We start from the raw sequence: 24,498 nt of genomic DNA, 5'->3' as shown, positions 1-24,498 counted from the left end.
CCAAACTTATAAATCAGAACATTTTGAAAGTGTAAGCTATTCAACACATTGAATATTCTGAGGAGTGTTGCCAATAACCACTCCAAACTGGAGTAATACTAAAGCCAGTCATTTGAGGTACTAATTACTTGTGTGTGTGTGTGTGTGTGTGTGTGTGTGTGTGTGTGTGTGTGTGTGTGTGTGTTTATATATATGTTGGGGCACACTTTTGGTCTGGGTTAGATGCATGGCCCATGGTTCTGCAGGGATTCCAGGATCGAGGTCTTGAATTGTCTGATTGTCTTCTATGAACTCTGTCACTACCCAGAGTCAAATGGAATAATTAGTGTGGACCGAATAATTTGCTCAACCAACATGCTTCACCTTGCAGTGTAATTACGGTTTCCTTCCCCGTTTTTCATTTGATGAACCCTAAATAACGTAACGGCAAAGTAATGCAATAGGCTGCTGCATAATTTTAAAAACATAACTATGAATGATTCAGACATGTGTTTATTAATCACGATTTTATGTGCAGCGAACTCGGATAAGCACTTACGAGTGGAAATGCATCAAAAATAAATAATAGCTCATAATCTTCTTAAAAAGCGTAAAAAGACGAGTCATTTGCTGTGATTTGTGCAACTTTTTATAAATCCTGAAGCGCTGACGGAGCTCATGGGGCTGCTTTTTAACGGGCTTATGCTTTATATGGGCTATATTCTCTGTGATTGCTAATCACTATCCTCCTTTCTTTTGTGTTGTGTGCAAGATCAGTATTCATAATTTGCAATTCATTGGTCAACACTTTTACATTGCTAGTAATCCAGTAGTACTCACTCGTAAGAGTGAGCGTAATTATTGCAATGATAATATTAATTGCAATAATCTTACCTGTAAAACCATAACACTATGAAAATCATGCCATTGAGTGGACTCTGCAGTTTGTGCTATGCCTTTTTAAGGAGCTGTAGCTGTTTAGCTAGCCTACCAGCAGCCCATAAACATAAACATGCACAGCACATATCTTTCTAATTGTCATAAGCCAACAAACATGAATCTGTTACTGGTTTTCTTAGTGGTCCCGTGGTGTTTGGAAATTATTCATTTGAACCTCCTCGATCTTACCTAAAGCCAACCACTCCTACACATCCAACTCTTCCAAATTGATATATGACAATATCTACTTTCGATCACGTGTCTGCGGGGCGACTTAGACGGATTGCGCGTCATCTCGCCTTCCCAAATTTTCCCCTTCTGCTGCAGCTCCTATCCAAAACATCTATCTATAGTACGGAGCACGAGAGAGAGAGAAAGATGTTTAACTCGGTGAATCTGGGCAACTTCTGCTCCCAGACGCGCAAAGACCGGACATCCGAGTTTGGGGACAGGACGGGCTGTGCGTCCAATATCTACCTCCCCAGCTGCACCTACTACGTCCCCGAGTTTTCTGCCGTCTCCTCGTTTCTTCCACAGGCCCCGTCCAGACAAATCAGCTACCCCTATTCCACAAATCTGTCTCAAGTGCAGCCGGTACGGGAAGTTTCTTACGGCTTGGACCCTGCTAGTAAATGGCACCACAGAAGCAACTATGCGTCGTGCTACTCGGGAGAGGATCTGGTGCATAGAGACTGTCTTCCACCATCCACCATGACAGAAATGCTTATGAAGAACGAGAGTGTGTACAGCCACCACCATCACCATCACACCCATCCGGGCTCCAATCACCCTTCCACAGGTTTTTATTCCGGCGTGGGGAAAAACAATGTCCTCCCGCAAGGTTTCGATCGCTTTTTTGAGACGGCGTACTGCAGCAGCACGGACAATCAGTCAGACAATTGTTTACAAAAGGGCGAAGGGGAGAAGCTGGAAAGCGACTCCCAACAGCAACAGCAACAGCAGCCCACGGCGTCTGTACCCGGAGCCGCGGAGCAGGAAAAAGACCCAGAAGATGAGGAGGAACACACAAATTCAGGCTCATGTACGTCTTCCTCTGCAACAACCAAGGACGGCAACGCCAGCAAGAGCAGCCACTCGAGTAGGTATACCGAGCTGTAAAATGGGGGAAGGTTAAGGGGACTAACCCGGTGTTTTGTCGGTCAGATTTTATGTGGAGTTTTATAAGCATTCAAACGATTTTATTATAACCCTACAACGCTCTTTCTTGCAACGAGAAGAATTTTTACGATGGGAAAGCGCTTTGAAAAAAAGGGGATGTTATACACAGACGCCTCTATGGTGAGAGTCTGTGAAATTTTTAAGAGAGAGCTATTGTGACAAATGTTAACTTTGATCATGAACTTGCGTTGGGCATTTTAAGGGATTTTCTCGTTGGGTTGTCGAGAGTAAAAACCAATTGGGCAGAACATTGCTTTTGGCGTCTTGTGAATTTTCTTTTAGTACACGGTTTGCTCGCAAAACACATGCTGCGAAGAGTATTACACACTTTACGGTTAAATGCATCTATCTATCTATCTATCTATCTATCTATCTATCTATCTATCTATCTATCTATCTATCTATCTATCTATCTATCTAAATGAAGCGTTTCCTTCATTTACGAGCACACTTAATCGTGTTTTCCCTTGTATGTGGAGATTGCATAGGCTGCACATTATTCCACTTCCCCACAATCCGCTGAAAAAGCTTAAATTCATTAATGTGCATGTTTCCTTCCGCACATTAGGCTTCTTTTCTCCTATGATTTGTATGAGGTCGCCTGTCATTTCTATTAATGACTAACTTTATCTAAAGAAATAAATAAAATAAAAAAATCTAAAAATGGATTTTATTTTTAAAAGGAAATTTTAGAGATTGGGTGCTTGTGTTCAGAACATATTTAGCCTCATGTGCATTGTTTTAGCTCAGCTAGGGAACAGACACAAGCTGAGACCGGTGTTTAGCCCTCTTTCACACACACATAAAAAACAATAAAAAACACACACATTTCCCTGGTCACCTGTTTGATAAGACGTTACAGGGCCACAGAGGTCTTGGTATGGCATTGCAGGCAAGGGCAGTGCATTTAAACCCACTGCCAAAAGATTGTGTAAATTGTTAGTTTAGCTCCAGGGGAATGTGGCGCACATAATGCGGTGAAATACTTTTGTTGTTGTATATTTATAACAGATAAACACGTACTTAAAGGCTGTAAGTTGATATTATTTACTCCAAGCGATTCGGATATTTAACACTCTTTATGGTTGGTTTATCTGATAGCTTCAGCCAGTTCACTAGATGAATGCTGACTGAAATGTTATCAGTACTAATGCCACTGAAACTGAATTCTTAGCATCTGGCGCCTCTTCAGCACTTAAGCTCGCTGTGACCCCCTTTAAAAACGCATTGCTGTTGTTGTTAATTAATGTAACGCCGCTGATCATTTTCCGTGGCAGCTCGACTTTATTTTGAATTTTATTTTTCACTTTTATTTCTTCTCCAGGCGCTCCTCGAACAAGGAAGAAGCGGTGTCCATATTCCAAGTTTCAGATTCGAGAGCTGGAGCGGGAATTCTTCTTTAACGTTTACATCAACAAAGAGAAAAGGCTTCAACTTTCCCGAATGTTAAACCTCACCGACCGCCAGGTTAAAATTTGGTTTCAGAATAGAAGAATGAAAGAGAAGAAGCTGAGCAGAGATCGCCTCCAGTACTTCTCTGGAAATCCCCTATTGTGAGCAGGAGCAGAGAGTGTCACAGTGTGGGACGGTGGCATTTAGGCCCCCTCTTATCTCACTGAGTTGTCACTGTGGGCATACCCATTTTCTAAGGCAGCCCACATCACCAACAGTGCAATGCTAAAGTGGACAGTGGCAGAAATAGGCCTGCATGGGATAAAAATCGCCATTTTCTTATAGCCCTACGGGCGGCGTTGAATTTCTAGCTGGTCCCCAGAAAAAGGCCTACACGATTAGAATAATCATTTATATGCTGTTCTTGAATATGTCCCTCTATTTATCATGATTCTTCATTGTGTTTATTCTATTGTTCACATATTTGTTAAAAACAATATGAAATATAACAAGCATTTTGAATCCTTTATTGCGCAGACAACTTTTAGCTCTCATCCCCAGCTCTGGTCTTTGTATATAGCTTATTCCCATCTAATTATTTCTTTACCGGAGTACGAGCAAATTATACGAAATCTTTAATTAAGCTGCATATTTCGCCATTGAGAACTGTGACGTCCAATCTGTGAAAAAAAAGTATATCCAACTGTACAGAGTAGCCTATGCAATGTGCTATCATGACTGTAAATAACCGTATGTTGAATTTCCTTTCCGCTATCCCTGCTGCTATTTTTCAGTACAGTGCCCATTCAACTCTAACAGCTTTAACGCCAACACTTGTTAAATTATTTGCTTAAAGCGTTGCTGCTTTCGATTCCAGAGAGCAGATTGTCGGCCTGTGTATCATTAACATAATACCTATGAAATAAACAGAAAATCTATAGGCAAATCACAATGACTTTGTGCTGTTTGTCTTTTTAATTACTACCCTTACCAGTGGTTCTGTGTGCATTTATTTGTTACTTTGTGTTGGTCGTGAGTCAAAACCTTTTGGAAATACCAACTGCTCATAAATGCGCGTATAACCTAACGCTGCTGGCTTACACACATAACATGTGCACACTTTAAACCTCTGTTAAATGCCAGTTCACGAGTCTACACGCATTTGGTGCGGTGGATTTGGTGTCGATTGGGAAAATAAGGAATAGTGGCTACACTTGAGGGCTTTTTGACAATTTTAAGGTTACATCGGTGTAAAAAGGATTATGTTTGAATTTTAGCACAACTGTTAAAAAAAAGAAAAGAAAAGAGAGGTGAAGCTCAGATCTTAGAAATGTAGAGAAGAAGGGTTCAATGATATCCTCTTTTAGTGCCCACTAAATGGAATCGCCACTCTTGTAGTCTAGACACTGCCATAAAGACACAGGCACTAAATGCCTATTTTTTCTCTTAATTGCACCGTCTGTTCGGGGGAAATGGCGTTCACTTCCGCAGTAAATAGTAAACAAGCAGGACTACATGTCCGAGGAACGTTGCAAAGAGGTTTCGACATGAGACAGACATAGACCGACTGTGTCTCTCTCTCTATATATATATATATATATATGCGGGTGTGTGGATTATGTGTGCGCATGTGTGTTTAGTTTGTGTGCGCGTACGCTAAACATATGCGCATGATGATTGCACGTGTGCATTAAGTACAATTTATAATTAAATGTAGTCTTTGAACTTCCATAATGTCAAGGCCTTCACCTTTAACCCGATGCAATAAAGTGGAATCAAGGAGCCCCTTTAGCCCGGAAATGTGTGCAGCGGCGGAATGGGCCAATAAGAGTGAGTGGGAACAGAAAATGGAATGTGTACAGAGAACAACTTTGACCCCTCGCATTAAACTACAGCAGGTAACTTTACCAGCTTTACCACGTCCAGTAAATACACTTTATTGTCCTTGTAAAATGTATACGTTTTCACGCATGAGGCGTTTTAAAACATTTTGGTGTAAACTGTAGATCTGGATTTGTATTCTCTAAGAAAAGAAAACGTGCTGGTGTGTGGCTGTCCCAGTGTATTTGTCGTAATGGGAGGTTCTGTAAGTGCAAATATGACGGTTTGTGAGTGCGTGGGTGTGTGGTCCTTGTGAGTCAGTCTACCCTTTGATTCTTGACTTAACAAAAGACTGCACGGGCTGTTCTGATCAACAGAAATATTCCCGCACCGTTTGCACGTTGTTGTGTTTCCTCCCATTGGTGTGAATTTGGTTATTTTCGGAAATAAGTGTTTTCTTCAAGTTAAACGGTTTAAAGTGGGAAAAGGGGGGTAAAAGGGATGACCGGCGCTTTTTTGTGCATCTCTTTAGAAGGTCATGTATTTTATCTGCATGAAGTGAAATCAGACTTAATCTGCCCGTCTTAGTATATCATCAGGGATGACAGGGGGCTGTTCTGACTCAAGAAAGACGAAGCACGCTAGCCGACCAGATCAAGGCTATACCAGCCCCTCGTCGCCACACCCACCAACCTTGGCCCTGGGACAGTGACGTGGTAATTTGTAGGTTTCTCCAACACCCAACGTCACTAACAGAGAGTGCTGCAGAGTCTTCTGCAGATGTTGTCTCTCAGCCACACGGGGGCCAGGACTCTCCCGGCCTCTGAGAACTGCTTTGTTTCCTCAACGGGATCTTGAAAACGTTTCCTGATATAGATGCCTCGGTGACATCACTGTAGTATTATTAGGTGTAGTAGTAGCAGACATCAGTTTTGGCGATGTGTGACAAAAGGACCGTCCACTGTGCTGGAATGCGGCTCTCGCCATGCGTCAGTCTGGCTTGTGCACTTGGGTGTTGCGGTGATGAAAAACATGGCGGTTTGTTTCATTTAGAGCAGAGGAAAGAGAATGGAGACGATGTAGCCTGGGTCCATTATTATGCACGAGGAAATGTATTTAATTCGCCTACATAATAAGTAATATTTTTGTGCCAGAAAACTGGTAATAAGATCATGTTTTTATTTATTATGCACAAAAACTAAATTATAAAATAACACCGGAGGGTGTCTTCGTCTTGTGCGTGTTTGTGTGTGTCTTTTCCCCTCATAAACTTAGAAAAAAGAAAACATTTCACACCAGTAAAAAACTAAAAAGTTAATAAAAAAAAGTTAAATACAGGGAAAAAACGGTTACATTTTCCTTTCTGGTTCATTTTTTTCTTCCATTTTGTTACAAATTTAAGGCAGACATTTGTTTTTTTGTTGTTGCTGTTTTCATCTCTAAACTGTTCTGACTTTAAATTTGCTTTATTTTTCTTGTAAGTATACTTGGCGGTATTTTGTTACCCGCCTCCTGCAAATTCTAATCAAGTGATTATAGGCTATTGAATGCTTTTATACTACGATGTTGTACTTACATCTCAGCACCTAACCGGTTCTATTGGGCCATAAACCAGTTCGTCGCTGTAAAACGAGCACCTATTGCTGCAACCAACTAGCTTGCAAAGCGCCTTCATTTACATTAGCGCTTTTGTAGGCTGCCATTTATGGATTGTTGTCACCAAAATTAGTTTTGGTAAAACTTATCGAAAGTTTAAATCCCATGCACATGGCATCTGGTGTAAGGTATTCGGTAAAAAGGTAATAATGTAATCCTGCTGTACTTTGATGGTGGTTATCGCTTTGCTATTTAATTAAGCGCTTGCGTGATCCTGGCACCATAAATTTGAAGTTAGCCACGGAGTGGACAACAGCATGAAAGAGCTCACAAAGCACAGCCTGCCTACTTGCAACTGGAAAGATATTTTAAAGTGGCCGCCAGGAGCAAATTAGTTATGTCGCCCCAGTGGCTCCTGATTAGTGCAGGAAACCCACTACCATGTAGGCTGTCTCGCAGCATTCACCACCCATACCTGCTGGCATTATCATAACAACCTCCAGGTTTGCAATAATTTATACGATAAATTATTGCAGTAGTGTTGGTTGCTGGCTGAAATTTAGACAAGTGTAAAGACCATGGTAAAAACAAAACAAAAAACAGTGCCAGTAAAGTGCGTGTGTGTGTGTGTGTGTGTGGGGGGGGGGGGGGGGGGGGGGGGGCAGCTTTTTCTTCAAAATGTTTAGCCAGACAACAAAACCGGCTTTAGGCGTCTTGCAAAAAAGAAAAAAATTGAAAAAAAGGAAAAAGGAAAAAATCCAGAAATTTTCAGGGACCACTTATTGGGAAATAAGGTGGTTCTCGCGTTTCCATGGGAGAAATGGATCTGTATAAACAAACAACATTCTGTTATGGAAGCAGAGAAGAATGAATGCCCATTGAAAGTTTTCCTCAGTTTCTTTTTAAGAAAAGCATAAAGGTGGGGATAATAACCCTGCTACATAGCTTTGCTTTAACTACCGCAATCTTTGGGCTCTACAGCAAGTACAACAGTTAGCTCCCCTCACTTCTAGCTTATGATAATCACAGTCACGCAAATCTGATTGTTTCAAGTGGAGCTCTTCTGCCATCATGTGCAGGGTGAATGTGCATTCTGCTGTAAGAAAAATATAAACAACAAAAAAACAATCAAGTCATACGCTCGTGTTTTTCTGTTATTATAGCCTCAAACACAATTTCAATGACTGGTTTGTGAAATCACTGCACATTTTCCATGCTGCTGGCAGCTCTGCAACAGCACATTACTGTCCCATCTGTGGCATCCCAGCACACATTTTGGGTACTACCATAACAACAGGCGTTGTGTCATTTTACTTTATCATTTCAGATATATCACTCCAGTATGCACTTTTGCCAGGTTTGTGAGGTTTCTTTGCGTCTTTTGTGAAATGCGTCTGTTATTAAATCTAACTAGTGCGCATATAATTTGCTTTTACTCGTGACTGTTTCAGGCTTTGTGCTGAGTCGCTGTTACCCTGCGGGCTAGGTGGGAATGTGTCATAAAGCATTTTTGTGCGTGTTTGTCAGTGGTGTGACTTTGTGAAATGAGCTGACAATATAACGTGTGGGTGTTGTGTCCTTCTATGAAGCAAAAACCTGCTTTTGTTACACAATTTTTAGGTGTGAAAATTGGCTACATTTCTATTCGTTCTCTATGTTGTCTATATTGTCTCCTCATTGCCAAACACCAGGGTATTGTTTATGCTGTGGTGTTTGATGAACACGTTCACTACAGTAATGTATCCACACGGCCAAGATTGTGTTCGGCGCGTGTTTGGAAAAAAAAAACACAAAACAACCATCATTTACTCTGAGTATTTATTTCACCTACATTGACTATGTATGTATGTGTGTGTGTGTGTGTGTGTGTGTGTGTGTGTGTGTGTGTGTGTGTGTGTATTCATTTTATACACATTACACACCGACACATAACCAAAAGCGCAAAGTGATACAAAATATGTTGCCCTTGCCTTTGGAAATGATTCTGAACTGGAAACAGCCTCGCGTGCATTTTCTTTCACAGAGTAAACAAGCAGGCTAACCGTCTCCGTGGTTAAAGCATTTTAAGAAACATTTTAAAGCGTTTAAACATAGCCTGCTTTAGCAGCCAAGTTTTACAGTTGCTGAAATACAAAATATGCTGAGGTCTAACTCGTTCTAGCCAGCTTTTCTATGTTAACGAGGAAAAGTCAACAATTAGCTAAACTACGGTTCAGTTTCAATCCAGTGGGTATAAAATATAACGCTGTTGTTCTTCTGACTTTTAATGTAGGCTTTAAATTACGTGATATGAAAGTTGGACAACAGCCTACATTTATATTTGTTTTATATCCGTTTTATTCTACTTTGTTGAATAAAACGGCATGTTTTTTCCCCATGTTTTTATGCTTTTTACATGATAACTGTTATTATAATTTAGACATGATCTAGCGTTGAGGACAGAAGAAACAAAATCACATTAAAAAAACTTTCTGTGCGTAAACACTTTCAAAGCTCATATTGAATAGAGGAAATTATTTTCAAATCCTTGTTTCCACTGCTACTCCGCGTGTGAAATAATGATGACAATAATAATGGTAATAAAAACAAAGCAAAACAACAAACTATTAAAAAAAACAGTTAAAGTACTAATAATAACACAACCAAACATGTGCAAAGGAATTGAAACATTTATAGAAATACTATATGTGCTCAAGTAAGCAAATACCTATTTATTAGGCTATATATACGTAAAAGACACTTAATATAATTCTGTACACCACAACATAAATATCCTTGTAGGCCATCCATTTGCAATTTCCCCGTACAGTTGAACACATTATAAGGCGACACCCCGTTAAACAACCAAGTGCTGCTTCGTTGGTTATTTCAGTCTACTTGAAGTTGACCAATTGCTTTAAAAAGATGTGGCACTATTATTATGATTAGTCTAATGAATTCTGGTGCATTTCAGCTGGAGCACAATGGTAATACAAAACAAATCCAAATTAATAATCAGAGAATACAAATTATGGTGGTAATGCTACACAATCAGTCAAAAAGCCTTTTCCCAAAAGATGACAGTTTTATATTAAGCAGATCAAAAGGAAAAAAAGCAAAAAGAAAAAGATTACTGGCCAATTACTTTTTGGGCTGCTCCACACATTCATCTGTACTATTTCTTTAAATTTCCCACCGTAAAAAAATGTCCTCATTCCTGCTGAGGCTTTGTTTAAGAAAACAACACATCTTCTTTCCCGCTTACAGCTTTTCTCGCTAAACCTGTGACAACAACAAAGCGGTTGGAGTTTTAAAAAGAAGAAAACAAAAAGAAAATACACAAATTGTACCATTTGGATCAAATCCAGGCGGCTTCGTCTCCACAGCATAAGCTCCGAGGCGAACAGAAACTCGAGGCATGGCTGAGTTAATTTGCTTTGAAGCATCTAAAAGTTTGTGCTGAACTAGAAATAAAACATCCAAAAGCCACGTAGTAAGAGCCTTTAAAATCACTGCAGCAAGAGCTGCCGTCCTTTGTTCTTCCTGGTATGGGCCTGCTGGTCTGACCCCCAGATGGTCACTAGGTGGCGCTCTTGCTCTACCAAAAAACCCTTACTCTTCCCAACTTGACCGCGCTGACGTCACGTCAGTCTGGAGCATCAAGGCCACTTCCACGCAGCCATTGGTCTGAAACTCACATGACATGTCTCCGAGCATCCATAATTATGTTACTGATATTTTTGCACCCCCCTCCAAAAGATGTCAGCATCCTACTGTCATTTTTCTCCCGGAGAATCCCGTAGTTTAGACCAGTGGAACACACCAAACGATTACTGTGTTACCAAATGCAAAAATGTCATGTCCGAATAACATAGCTCCCGGTAACTTCCTCATGGATTCCTTAATGGGAGGATCATCTTCCTTCAGGGGTGACAGTTATTCCAGCAACCCCGGAATGTACATCCACTCAGCTGCAGAGTACGGATATTCAGTGATGAGAAACAGTGGGAAGGTTGGACTGTCTTCACTCTCGAAAGGAGACGAGATTCTTACTCCGGGCGGTGTGTCGCTCAGCGGCTTCCAGGATGAGGCCTACCTGTCAACACAACTGGCCACATGGACCCCAGGCTCCAAAACCTCCAGGGACGAGCAACCTGTTGCCCAGTGTTTACAACCCTGCTCGTTTCCAATGGGTAGCGTCAAAGAGGAGGCGTTTTGTTGCCTCTACCAGGATGACAGCAATAAGGGGAAACAGACAACAGAGTCAGCCACTTACATCCGGCTTGGGGACAATAGCTGCCGGCCTCAGCAAACTGCCTCCTCTTCCAGCGGATGTTTCAAGGTGTACAGCGGAGAGAGGCCGCCACAGGATGGTCGGCAGTTCCCCTCCAGTTTCTCTCTGACCCACTTGGCGACATCTGTTGAACCATCAGCAGAATCGACAATAAGTCGCAGCAAAGCGAAGGAGACAGCGAGAGAGCTTTCCAAAACAGAGGAGAGTCAGAGCAGGAAGGAAGAGAAGGCCAAGAGTGACAGCTGCACAGATATCTCGGACGGGGAATTAAAAGGTAGAAGGCTAATTTACGCCCACCCCCACCCCACCTCACCCCCCACCCCCAACTTTAACTCAGACACGTGCATATGTGTCAGTACAATGCTCACGCGCACACGCAGGCGGGTTGTTGACGGTGTTACTAAAAGGATCGCACAGATGCAATAATTAATAACTTTAATGTAGCTTTGTGTTTGATATCAGTCATATGGTCTGCATGGGGATTTGATAGCCTGGCCTAGGAGGGGGTACGGTGCTCGTGGCATTTAACACAGTTCCATTAATGTGACAACGTGAGATGGGCAGTTATCATTAGAATAAACAGCCCCCCCCTCCGCCGCCGCTCTCTCTTTCATACAAGCTCTGGTTATTTATTGACAGAAGTAACAGCACCATTTCATACCTCAAAATTCCGGCATTGAGGCAGTATTAAATTGTACGGGTTGTCTCCAAAGTTTTAAACTTTTCGACCCAAATTATTGAGGATATAATAATAATAATAATAATAATAATAATAATAATAATAATAATAATAATAATAATAATAATAATAATAATAGACAGAATGTAAGCTCATGAAAGGCCACTAATTGTACGGTGTACGTAAAACAATTAAAAGAACACGTTGGACAATACTTTTGCTTTTTCAGGAAAGAAAGCTGACACGTTATATTTGACAAAATATGCAGAGGTAAATTAATTCTGTAAGAACACAATCTGTTGATCGTTTTTTGTATTTCTAGTTATTATTATTATCCTTATTATTAGTAGTAGTATTAGTAGTTATAGTAATAGCAGCAGCATTAGTATTAGTAGTATTAGTCGTAATGGCACTGGTATAACACCCGTAATGAATCTTAAAGTTATTACATATTTTTCATTAGCTTATTTAAAGTGAATTTCACCTTGTTATTTATAGATGAAGATCAACACTATGCTTTTATTTTTTATTTAATTGGACAATGCTGTAGGGTCTGTGTTTGTGTATATTTGGATTTGGGAGGGGGAGTGTGTGTGTGTGTGTGTGTGTGTGTGTGTGTGTGTGTGTGTGTGTGTGTGTGTGTGTGTGTGTGGGTGGGTGGGTGTGTTTGTCTGTGTGTTTGCGCGTGTTCGTGAGAATTAAATTACGGAATTAAATGTTTTGGTAATGATTAAATGTTGGGCACACAGAGACTGTTCACATTAGGGTAATTATTAAAATAATCTGCCTGTGTTTATACGTGTGTGGCGTTGGGGGAGGGGGGGGGGGTTATTCCCTAGAGTCTGCGAGCTAATCAAGAAATTAAGTGAGTGTGCAGCGCAGCAGTGTGATTTTTTCCGCTGCTGGTACTTCGATGCGTTGTTTCTTTGTCCTTACCCCCCCCCCTAAATCTGGTATCATGCTGCAGAGACCGCCTCTTGTTTTAAGATGAAGCTAAAAAAAATTAAAAAATATATCTGGCTCCGGTGTGCAAAGGTAATAAAGTTTTATGGGAGTCTGAGGTCCAACATAGACAAAGGAAGTGTCTGCACACCCTCGTTTGATTCCATCTAATTATAGTTGTACATCTTACAGAAGCAATTTGCAAGCAGTAGGAGTTGTTAGAAAAGGTGCGATGCTCGATGTAGTTCATTTGTTCGAGTAAGAGCGGAGGTGAAGCACCCAGGTGAAGCTGTTCTCTTAAACTACTAATTTGGATTTCTTTGAACGGTATTGAATGTGCATTTAGAAGATGTGGGCGTGTACCTAGCATCTACTGTACTGATCAACGCCTTGAAGATCTCCGCGCAAAATGTCGGGATTTGGCCGCCTGTTTTCTCACTGTCTTATTTCTCTCGCTCCGCTAGATGATTTGTCCGCGGAAAAGACAACGGGAAGCTGGTTAAAAGCCAAAAGTGGAAGGAAGAAGCGCTGTCCCTACACAAAGCATCAGACGCTGGAGCTGGAAAAGGAGTTCTTGTTCAACATGTATCTGTCTCGGGAGCGCCGCCTGGAGATCAGCCGGAGTATCAACCTGACCGACAGACAGGTCAAGATCTGGTTCCAAAACAGACGCATGAAGCTCAAGAAGCTAAACAGGGAGAGCCGAGAAAGGGAACAGAGCGCAGTCTACAACTACTCCTGAGCAGATATTTAACACACACACACACACACACACACACACACACACACACACACACACACACACACACACACACACACACACACACACACACACACACACACATCATACATCACATCCATTACATCCAAATCACGCACACAGACAGCCCAGGCAAAGATATCAACAGATATGCATGTGTCTATAAATGATACACCCAGCAATTATTTAGTGATCTTTCTCCTTATGTGCACACTAAGCACACGTGCACACATCGTGCCTTCCTATATGAACGATCTAAACGCTGCAACTTGCAGACCAGACCTGAGCTTTCCAGGTAAACAGTTGTAGCGGACAGTAAGGTGCTATTAGCTTGTCATTTTAATTGTAATATAACATGAACCAAAGGAAAAGAGGAGGCGACATTCACGCAGTCTATAAATAACTAGTGGCATGTAAGCGGTTTCATTTTGCTGAGCTTCAATGAATGAAATGCCACTTGTGCTGCTGCTTCTTCCTTGGTGTGTAATGTGCATGCACGCGATGATATTAAACTATGTCATGGCGAACGATTCCAAAACAATAAAAAAGAAAGAAAGGAGGGCGAATTAGATAAAAAGCTATTTCCAACTTTGTCCTTCCCCTAGCATAGCAATGAAAATGAGAGGGAGGGAGAGACACTGCGGATGAGAGAAGGAGATCATGGCAGTTTTAATAGAAGTGAGAGACCATAACGTTGATTTAAATATTATCCAGGTGACCACAGTAAGTCAAGGTCATAAAATTCTAATGTCAGGTTCGCCCTGGAAAGCGTTGGGGGTGGATTTTATGATCTGCAAATATAATGTGCTGCAGCAGTAAAGATGCGTTTAAAGGTGTGTGTGGAGGAGGGCTAATCCACACAGCAGAGACTGCAGTGTGCAGGACCCAGCCGAGAGGCGCTGGGCTGGCAGGAGCAGGCGCCTCCACCCCGGGGATAGTGGAGCTTCATGGGCGCAGGAGATAAGGAGGATGGTGGATAAAAGGACAGCGACGGCTCCAGTGACAATAATAACAAGCGTCACGGCAAACACGTGGATAACAAAGCGCATCTGGAAGGCGTCTACCGAAGGCAAGTGAAGGTAGGACCCGGTTTTACGTAATATTTTTATTTCCTGTTTCGGGAAGTGTGGCGCATCTGTCAGAGAACTTTGCCTGACAGCTCATTTGGCACGCACGGTGCACGCCTGCTCGCGTCCGTAGTTTGAATGAAGTTGTTTCAGCGTGCTGCTGATTGCTACTCAGTTTCTTTCTCGAATCACGATGCTGGTTGCTGATTGTTTTCTTTGTTTGTTTGTTTTTTGGATTAGCTCTGGAGATTTGCTGGACTGGATTTTTAGGCTATGTTTACTTAACGAATGGACTAAATTTACGCTGCGCTGACACAATAATATTTATGAATTTAGAAGAGTAGCAAAATTAGATGGATGCGGTTTTTGAGACGATACAATTAAAAGTCATGGCACATCTAATGTGTCTACAGGCAGCGTAAAAAGCAGCATGATTGCAGACCACAGTGTGTATCATACTCGCCTTTTCCCTTAGTGCTGGATAGTGTTAATCCCCACTTGGCTTTTCATGCATTGTCCTTTCCATGGATATTTTTTGTAAACCCCTTTGCGCGAAGCTGAAGCGTGGTTTAGGTAGTTTCATGTTGTTGGGGTTGGCTTCCTGGCTCGGCAACAAGAAACTGCCTTGATTACGTCAGTTCGTCTTCATCAAGGGCACAATTTCCGCCGAATTACCCCCTATAGTCACACAGGTCCCCGCAAATGGCATTGTAAATGAACTGAGTTGCAATACCTTGGACAGAGACGTTTTCTTTCTTTGCTGTTATTTTTGTGGTGGGCTGTAAAACCTCCCAGAGGCTCTCAGAAGGAGAATAGGTTGTAAACAACATGGGGTAAAGTTTTAGACTGCGTAGTGGTGCATCTGTCATCACTGGCTGTCCGTTTAGGTTTCGTTGTTTCAGCTGTTTTATGATGAGATAGAAAGAGACATGGATACATAGGTGGCTGGATATGTCGCGGACTTAACTAATTAAATGTGTAACAGGACATTTATGCTAATGACACTTCTATGACTTCATCTGAGCTCTCTCTTCTGCTAATGCACAACTTCTTTTAAGTGTTTAAAACCAAAAGGCCGTTCAGTTCCAACTTCCAATTTGCTGGGAGGTTTTGCAGCGATAGGCTCCCTAACGTCAACACAAAAAGCTACTTTGTCATTTCCAGCAATAGCTACTGATGACTGTTTACTAGAAAACATTAGAATACACACAAACAACAATCGCTCCGTTAGCCACATTTTGCATTGAAGATTCAAAATTTTACATTTTTAGTACAAATTCCTACAAAAATCTTTGTGTGTTTGGGTCTTTTATGTCTTTCAGTTGTGTTTCCTCTGGTTCTACTTAAATGTTTGAAACTTTATTTTGTCTTTCCACGGACCACTATGCGGAAGAATATCCTGGGTTTTACACGGTTTCATCTGTTATGTGTTGTGGCTAAGTTTCCAAAACATAATGGGCACACATTATATCTTTATTGGAGTCGACCCGCAACACTTTCAGTGTACATTTTTGGACTAATGGCACTTAAATTAATTAAATTATCAGAGTAACCATTCATTTCTAGCGTGAATTTAGAAATGAATGATATTTATGTTTGAATCTAAACTCACTGACGGTCACCGATAGTTGGCAAAACTTTATGTCTTGTAATAAACATTGTTTTATCATAGTTAAAATTAATGAAAAGGGGAGAAGGACAATAGAAAAGAAACTCTCAAAAATGACTAGATATCTGTCAGGAAAGGGGTTTTTAGCTTACGTCAGCGGTCAATGAAACACAATAACTTATTGATGAAAGAGCTGCTTATTCTGCAAGCACTTTTTTTTTTTTGGAAAGGCAGTCCAGTGTTTATGCTAGTCACTATCTCCCCTTGTTTTCTCAGCCCCCTCCTTGTAGCGGTAGCACCAGTGGAAGAGACAGTCTGGAATCCAAAGTCACTTTCATTCAGCTCAGTGAATGAGTGTCTCTCTTGGAATGCACCACTGACAAAGACTTTACAGCGCCGAAAACAGCCCCGAGAGCTGCACAGATTCACCCTAAAACCATATACACATAAAGTAATTTATTCCACTTTGTAGTTGCGCACAGGAACTGAAGCCTTTACACAGCCGCTTCCTTTGGGACAGCTCAAGATGTCTCACTGCTGCTGGCATGATCAGACATGAACCAAATATGCTAACAGCTTTTCTTTCTTTCTTTGTTTCCCCCTTTACCTTTTTTCTACTGTCATTTTCCACATTCATTATGTTTATTTTATGATAGAGAGGAAAAAGTAGCACTTCGAAATTTATTTTATTTTTACCATTTTACCAAGAAGATTGATTAGGGTTTGAATTCAGAAGGGGTGTTATCCTTCTTTCTTTGGAATGGAAAATGTGAAGACTGCTCTATTGCCAATTTGTGCGGTGCAGGAATGACTCTTAAAATGCGCCTTTTTTGGATTTGTTGAATGACATTTAATAACTGAGAACGCTTTCCAGCCTCAGGATGGATTATAAAGGAAAGCCTCAATAAGAATAGAATTTTTCTGTAAATAAGTGACACTCGTGGCCTTAGAAAAAAAAAAAGGGGGGGGGGGGGGGGGAGAGAGAGAGAGAAAGCGACTTACGCTGTTTTATATATTAACTGCTCGAAAAATTCAAACTGTCACAGGCCTGCTCACCAGCACTGTAATTGATCAGCTTCAGAACTGATCACTTTACGGGCTGTTTTGACACAAAATGCGTTTGAAATACATTTTTAAAGCTAATTTATTAGAATAAGAATGTCATTTATTGATTCTCTGAAACACTGGCGTGCAGCGGTTATCTTGGGATTTCCATCCAATACAGGAGGAGAAATTATTATTGTAGTTTTTGGCCTTTCAGTAGATCATAGTACAACTCTGTGGTCCTTAATATTCAGCGTTTGGGGCGTTATGAACACATTGTGTTAACGTTTCTTTGAATTATCTTTATGTGTAGTTTAAACAGATAACATAGCCTAGATGTCGTATTTGAACGTGACTAACTAATTTTGGAAAAGAGAAATGAGACGCGTTTATTTCGTATTTGTGTGTGTGTGTGCGCGCGCGCGCGCGTGAGTTAGAACTTGTGATGTCTTGTGATGTCTTGTCAATTTTGCAGTAGTTATCTTGCTCTTACCATTCATTTGACAGAATAATTACTTTCAGTATCTCTGCTCTAAACAGGAAAAATAATGCGCTTCCATTCTGGCACTGGCATGTCTAATAAAAGAAAGTCATGTTCCAACGCACACCTCGTATCCATGTTTATTATCTTCCCCGGACCGGTTTTGCTGATAAAAGCAGACTCAGATACAGAGTTCTGACTCACTTGACAATCAAGATGAGTCAGTTTATCTGAATAAGCATTGGGTGTGATATCAGCTTGAGTAGCCTTGCGGGTTTATAAAGATACACTTACAGAGAAATTCGCAATCCGCACACACGGCGATTTTCATGCAAGTGTACTAATGATCTTAGCTGAAGTTCCCCTTCTAATATTATCACGAGAAGCATGTTGCTGTATTCATCTACAATCATTTTTTACGGTGAAAGGTGGCTGCTGAATTAAAAACGCGGGCGCGAAGATTATTTTGACGGAGCAAACACTGATTACATGCCTGTGAGTCCGTATTAATAAGAAGCATCAGTGCACTGCAAACACACGCTTTGGTTCATGCGGCACAAATAGGCTTTTTGAAAATTGCTACAACACCTGTATTTGTGTGTATTTTTGTCCATGGGAAATGTGTGTAAGTGATACATGTCAGAATCTGACGTACATATGTTGGCGGAGTTATAGTTAGTCTATTGTCATCATTGATTCAAGAAGCCGTTTTTTGGATAAATTATTTTGCATGTCAGAAGGACAAACGACTGTAGTAAAATGAAAACGTAGACTCACTGTAATAGACAGTGTCATATATTGCATAGATTACAAATCGTTATTAGACCAATATGAGATTTTTTGAAACCTCAGATATAAAACCAACTGTGCCACAGACGACTACAAATCCCATAAACAAGCCAAACAGACGGTTCTGTATTTTTCTCCAGTTAAACTTTTAGCCGTATACTTTTGATTTGTCAAGTTTCACTCTTGATTTGTTGATTTTAGAGTGCACGTGTTCAACAAAAACAGTCACTTCTGCTACACGAGGTTGTGTTTCTCTATAAAATGTTATGGAACTAAAGTAGGACAGTGTTTGGTCATGCAACAAAAGGGGATTTTCTGCGACAGTATATTATCAGCTGGTTCAGCTGCAAGTGTAGTTGTGCCCTGGAAGAATAGAGATTAAGGACAGACATTCATCAAAAGAAAAAAGAAACGACGAACAACAAATGGTTTATATAAAAAATACTTTTTTATTTATTGCAAAATAAGACGGATACAAGAGTGAAATGGATGATGGAAGATAATTGAACAGAAGTTACTTCTCATTAATGACACATACACACACGCACACACGGAAACAAAAGCACACTTCAAAACAATAAAAATGATATTAGTGCATTGTTGCAGACATCGATACAGGATATATTCGAATTCGTCTTTACGATCGGATTGTAATAATTGCTCATTGAGTACTATTTCATTATACTGGGAATATCTGAAATCAGCAGACTGCAAATGTTAAACCTCCAGAAAAACAAATGAATAAAAGAACTGATTAGCACATTTGGTAAATTTCTTTGTCTCGATTAACCTGCGGGTGAACAATAACTAGGCTCAGAGCTGCGCATTCATCAGCACACACCAGGACACCGTTTGGACTTATCCGGGTTAAGGTCCGCCGTCTGGTCTTTTAAATTTCATGGTTGAATCTGAACTCAGCAGCGAGCACAAACGTAGGACTTCCTACTGCGTATATGATTTGATGCACGTTGTTTTACACCACGAAGCCAAAATGTTGAATATCATGTCGGTTAATCAACAAATGTAAAACTGTATTTTGACTCTAGCTGATCTAGGATAATTACCGACATCGTTTATTCCTTAGCCTGGCGCTGACAAAGGCTCGTTTTTAAACGCCAACGCTACAGATGTTGCAAATTGGGATAATTATCATTTTATTACAATCATTCTTTTCGCTCTTTTTTCTTTCTTTCTTTGTTGTTAAACTCTTGTTTCGTATATTTCAGTGCATGAAACTGTATTTTAGCCCAGTTTGAGATAATGTTTGCCACAGTGAAGTGTGACTTGTTCTTCCACACCACATATTTTCTCGTTTGCACATAACTGTCAGCTTTGCACGTCCCAAAATGGATTTCTTGTCTTAAAGGTTGCAATCAGTTAACCTTTTTTTTGCCAGTTCAATTCCTTTTATAAACAACTAGTCCACAGCAGAGACGATATTATCTGAAACATTAAACCTGCAGTTGCACATAAAAGAATAAATACTGCATAAAACAGATTAAATAGTCCAAATACAACATATGGGCAAAATATAACAGTGTGGGTAAAAGCGCACACACACACACACACACACACACACACACACACACACACACACACACACACACACACACACACACACACACATTGGAACGTGTGCAGCTTTTAGGAATTAATAATTCAACATCTATACTATCTACCTCATCCACCCTCCGCAAATGCATTATATTTTCTTCTGTATGACGCCGGTGGCTACTTTAGTTGCTCCTGTATCACCGTATAGTTGATCCTCTTCTATTTGCTGTGTCTCTGCATCTCTATTTAAGAATCAATTCTTGTTTCACTGCCTGCTAACTGACAAGCTACCCATGTGCATTGCAGGGCAAAAACAGCAGACTCATGCCACTGGATACAACAGTAACATTACCCCTGTCATTAAAGCTTTCACAGTTAGCCTTTTAATGAACCATTTTACCTCTTCTGCTTCCAAAGTCCGCTCTGCTGTCTTCGGCCCTTCTTGTTTCATATGAATTGTTTCAGATACTCATAGTGGTGGTGGTGGTGCCGGTTTAATGTTGAGCGAGGAACTCGGATGCAGTCTTATTAACGACACATTTATGAACAATCAAATGGTCCTCGTTAAAATTTATTGATGGGCATAAAAACATGAACGGTCACTAGCCGAATATAGCGCGCCGTAGTGGGCTGCTTGTCAAGAATCTGAATCCCCACCTCTCCTATCTCTGCAGATCCCATTTAGGAAATGTTTGCTGTATCCTCGTTAAAACAGTGCAAACTTTATTAGTGGCGTATGCTACATCCTCGTATTTTTGATTCAGTCTCTCCAGTATCCAATCCAGCTATATCTAGCCACCGTGGAGGCTTTTCTCCTAAGAAATAAACCTCATGCCGCAGGAAACTCTAACACCTCCGCTTTATCAAACGTGCTTTAAAGCGTGGTTTGATAAAGATATAAGAGTAAACGATTCGGTAAACACTTTGCTGTAATACTATCCCTTGCAACAGCATGGCGCTACGGTAGATTTTGCCAGACAAAGATTGATTACACCATCAAATAGTGCCTTGCTCTTAGACGTAATGTGCGCAGGTCTGTTGTGCGACTAGAGGTAGATCCACTACTAGAACTACAAATGCGTATTTTCTTCATGAAAGAACATAGTTTTTGGAATTGCCTCTGTGCCTCCGAGAAAAAATAGTAAAAGATTATATTCTTTAATCCGATTTATGTGTACTGGTATCCCAAGATAAGTGGCGCATTGATCCACTGTACAATTTTTGTGGGGGTAAATATAATCACGTGTTGGTGAGGCAGCCAATAGCAGCCCGGGAAGCGTTGAGAAATAATTACCTGCCTTGATTGTTCTATGGCTAGATAAAAAAAAGTACACATACACTCCATATAATAATCGGATGCATGTAAAAGAGTCGGTGAAGCTTCGACATGTCGACCACGGGTCCCATAAGTAATTATTATGTGGACTCCTTGATCAACCATGAAAACGACGATGTCCTTACTGCAACTCGTTTTTCGGCGCCCGGTTCGCACCCAGCCGGTCCTCGTCCGACGTCGCTAGTACCGGAGTGTGCTGACTATCCTTCCTGCAGCTTCGCACCCAAGCCACCCGTCTTCTCCACCTCCTGGGCCCCTGTACACTCCCAGTCATCAGTGGTTTACCATCCATACAGTCACCAACCTCACTTAGGCACAGACTCCAGATATGTGCGGTCATGGCTGGAGCCGATATCAGGCGCCGTGCCTTTCCATGGCTATCCGGGGAACAACAGGCACTACGGGTTGAAGCCCGATGCATTTCAAGAACACAGAGCCGGCGAGTGTCTCGGCTCCAGCGGACGGACCTACACGGATTATCTGTACTGCTCATCCACTGACACGCGAGACAAGACGCAGCAGAATCTCCCCTCTCCTGAGTCGGAGCTCATGGCTTCAGGAAAACATAAAGATGAGAAACCGGAGCTAGATCCGAGTAAGTTCATGCGCCTATACGATCTTTTTACAACCCGGTGGGTGTTTTTTTTTTGGGATAGCTTTAAATATGCTTTTGCTCAGAGCCGTTTGAACGTCCTGCTTAAAAGTAAAATTATAAACTGCTGCATTCTTCCTTTCAGCTCAGCTCTGAATCGCTCCTTGCTATAGGGAGCAAGCTTTAGGAACTATAAAAGACAAATGCTTCTGGGCTAATATTGGGGCAATAAAACCAGACGGGGTTGTTAACATGGACTCAAACCTACAGGAAGACGTTGAATTTGGGAGGATGTTGCATAAGCTTAAAACACATGCAAGGTGTTCTAAAGGTGGCCTAAACTCACTTAAGAATCCATATTCGTCATATGGTGCATTGTTACGACTTTATGTTGACCCCGTGCTATTAAAGATGGCACAGCAAACCTTGTAAGCCGAATTTAAGTCCTGTATTGTTAGATGGGCCCTTTCCGTGTGGAAAAGCCACATTCTGGCTCTGTTTGACCCCCAGATGGAATAAAAGGAAATAAAAACGGTTCTCACATAGTGAAGAGATGCATGCATATGACTATCTGCTCTCTTCTCTGGGTCCAAAACAAATTCACATGACTCTTTTTTTCAGACAACTTGAGGAATGTAGGGACATACTCGAGGACTTTCACCACGGACCTGTAAAGGCTTGAACCACGGGCCATTTTATGGGCCAATAAAGTGAATAAGCGCATTGAGTATTTTACGACGGTGTTACTCACAAGTTAAGGGGACAAGGAAGCAAATCAGTGGAGGCTTGGAAAGTGTAAGACTGAGAATCTTTCCTTAAAATGTTAACTGGCAGTTTAGCTTTAACGACGTACACCCAAACTTGTGTGTGCCTTGGCACTGTTTTCAGTTTGTTGCACTTTCTGATGAGTCCACAGATTTCCTATAAATCCAGGGGCTCATTCAATTTATTTTTTTAAAGGCCGAACAGTTAATGCTGATGTCATCTGTTTCACAATTTAGCTTTATATTGTTATTCTGTCTTTATCATTGCTGTTGTTTGTATTTGCAGATAACCCTGTGGCAAATTGGATACACGCCCGCTCCACAAGGAAGAAGCGATGTCCTTACACAAAGTACCAGACTCTCGAACTGGAAAAGGAGTTTCTGTTCAATATGTACCTTACAAGAGACCGCCGATACGAGGTCGCCAGAGTGCTGAATCTGACTGAGAGGCAGGTCAAAATCTGGTTTCAGAACCGGAGAATGAAGATGAAGAAGATGAACAAAGAAAAGACCGACAGCAAAGACCAATAATGTGGACTACAGTGACACAACAACCAACAATAACCACTAGTCTAATGGACAGCACAGATGTACCAAAACACACGACAAGCGCCCCTCTCCTCCTTATATTTATCACCTTTGTTGGATTTTTTTGTATTAACCTTAACTTCCAGACTGTTTGATGCCGAATATTATTTTTTAGTGTACATTTATGTGTCGAGCGTTTAAGTAGGAAAAAAAGAAAGAAAAAAGAAAACGGAAAACCTCTAAGGAGAGAATTACACTTTGCTTTCACTTCGAGATATGTGGTTTTGTAAAAGAAATTAAAGAAGCGCAGTTTGGATACGCTTAAACTGTCCGGAGAAAGAGAATACTTGAATTCCTTTGAATTTCACAAAAACCATAATTTATGCTGTGAATGTTTTCTTTCATGTTTATTTTCTTTGTACGCTGTTGTGCAGGTGTAGTATTTTGTACAGCAACATCTGCGGTCGACATGTCTGTCTTGTATTTTTGTGATAGTTGTAGCTGTATTTGTGCACATTTTCTTTCTCCTTTTTTTGACTGTAGCCTACGAGTTTAATTATAGAGTGTAGATATAGACCTCTGCAAATATAACCATAATCCCAAGCTCTTGTTTTCTGTGTTTATTGTGGCTTTGCAGACTGTATTTGCGATCGGATTTAGCAGACTACACGGCTGTACAGGGGAATCCAAAGCAGTATTACCCCGTACTAGAAAATAAGTAAATGGATACAAAAATTTCTGAAATTCAAAACAACAGGAAAACGGACCCAACCAAAACTACAAACGCAAAAGACGGTTGATTTATTAATAAAAGTTCCTTCACATTTTTTAGTACGCACTGTTTTGGCCGCTGAGTGTGCCCCCATTACATTAAAGGCCTAAATGAGCTCTGCTATTACAAATAGTGGCGAAATAGAAAGTTTGGCGTAGCCTATTTAAAGCTTTACTGGGACAGCATTGTTTTAATTTTGCTTGGCATCGCTTTGCACTTGTGTCTTAATTACAGCTTCTTAGTCGCAAACATTCACATTCATAGCGTTTTATACGTTATCCATTTTAGGAGAGTAAGTAGACCTGAAAAAAACTCTCAACGCAGAATTGATTATGTTTTATATCAATAACAAAATACATAGTAATTTTTTTTATATAAATTTCTCCCAAAAGCACGTCTCTT

At 40.8% G+C, this 24,498-nt stretch overlaps 3 protein-coding genes across 3 annotated transcripts in view; all 3 read left to right on the top strand.

Annotated features, from left to right (window-relative positions):
- Window positions 1–1,152: 1,152 nt before the first annotated feature.
- hoxc11a (homeobox C11a) lies at window positions 1,153–4,441 on the top strand (the record flags this gene model as incomplete). Its single annotated transcript, XM_082518972.1, is given in 4 exon segments — window positions 1,153–1,179; window positions 1,181–1,259; window positions 1,262–2,017; window positions 3,422–4,441. Coding segments are annotated over 4 exon segments (1,095 nt in total). The 3' UTR covers window positions 3,655–4,441.
- Window positions 4,442–8,777: 4,336 nt separating this feature from the next.
- Window positions 8,778–24,498, top strand: part of LOC309697227 (homeobox protein Hox-C4a) — a 59,355-nt gene continuing 43,634 nt past the window's right edge. The window contains exons 1-2 of the mRNA XM_082518973.1: window positions 8,778–11,453; window positions 13,265–14,639. Coding sequence (XP_082375099.1) covers window positions 10,739–11,453; window positions 13,265–13,542 — 993 coding nt within the window. The 5' untranslated portion in view covers window positions 8,778–10,738 and the 3' untranslated portion in view covers window positions 13,543–14,639. The remainder of the gene's footprint in view (window positions 11,454–13,264; window positions 14,640–24,498) is intronic.
- On the top strand, window positions 20,103–23,927 carry hoxc9a (homeobox C9a). Its single transcript, XM_082518978.1, has 2 exons — window positions 20,103–22,035; window positions 23,083–23,927. The coding sequence occupies exons 1-2, from the start codon at window positions 21,492–21,494 to the stop codon at window positions 23,325–23,327; spliced, it is 789 nt and encodes a 262-aa protein (XP_082375104.1). The 5' UTR covers window positions 20,103–21,491; the 3' UTR covers window positions 23,328–23,927.

Source organism: Aulonocara stuartgranti (assembly GCF_965226115.1).
Source record: "Aulonocara stuartgranti genome assembly, chromosome: 20".
NCBI lineage: Eukaryota > Metazoa > Chordata > Actinopteri > Cichliformes > Cichlidae > Aulonocara > Aulonocara stuartgranti.
Note: the sequence above shows the minus strand (reverse complement) of the source record. Positions and strands in the feature narration are given on the sequence as shown.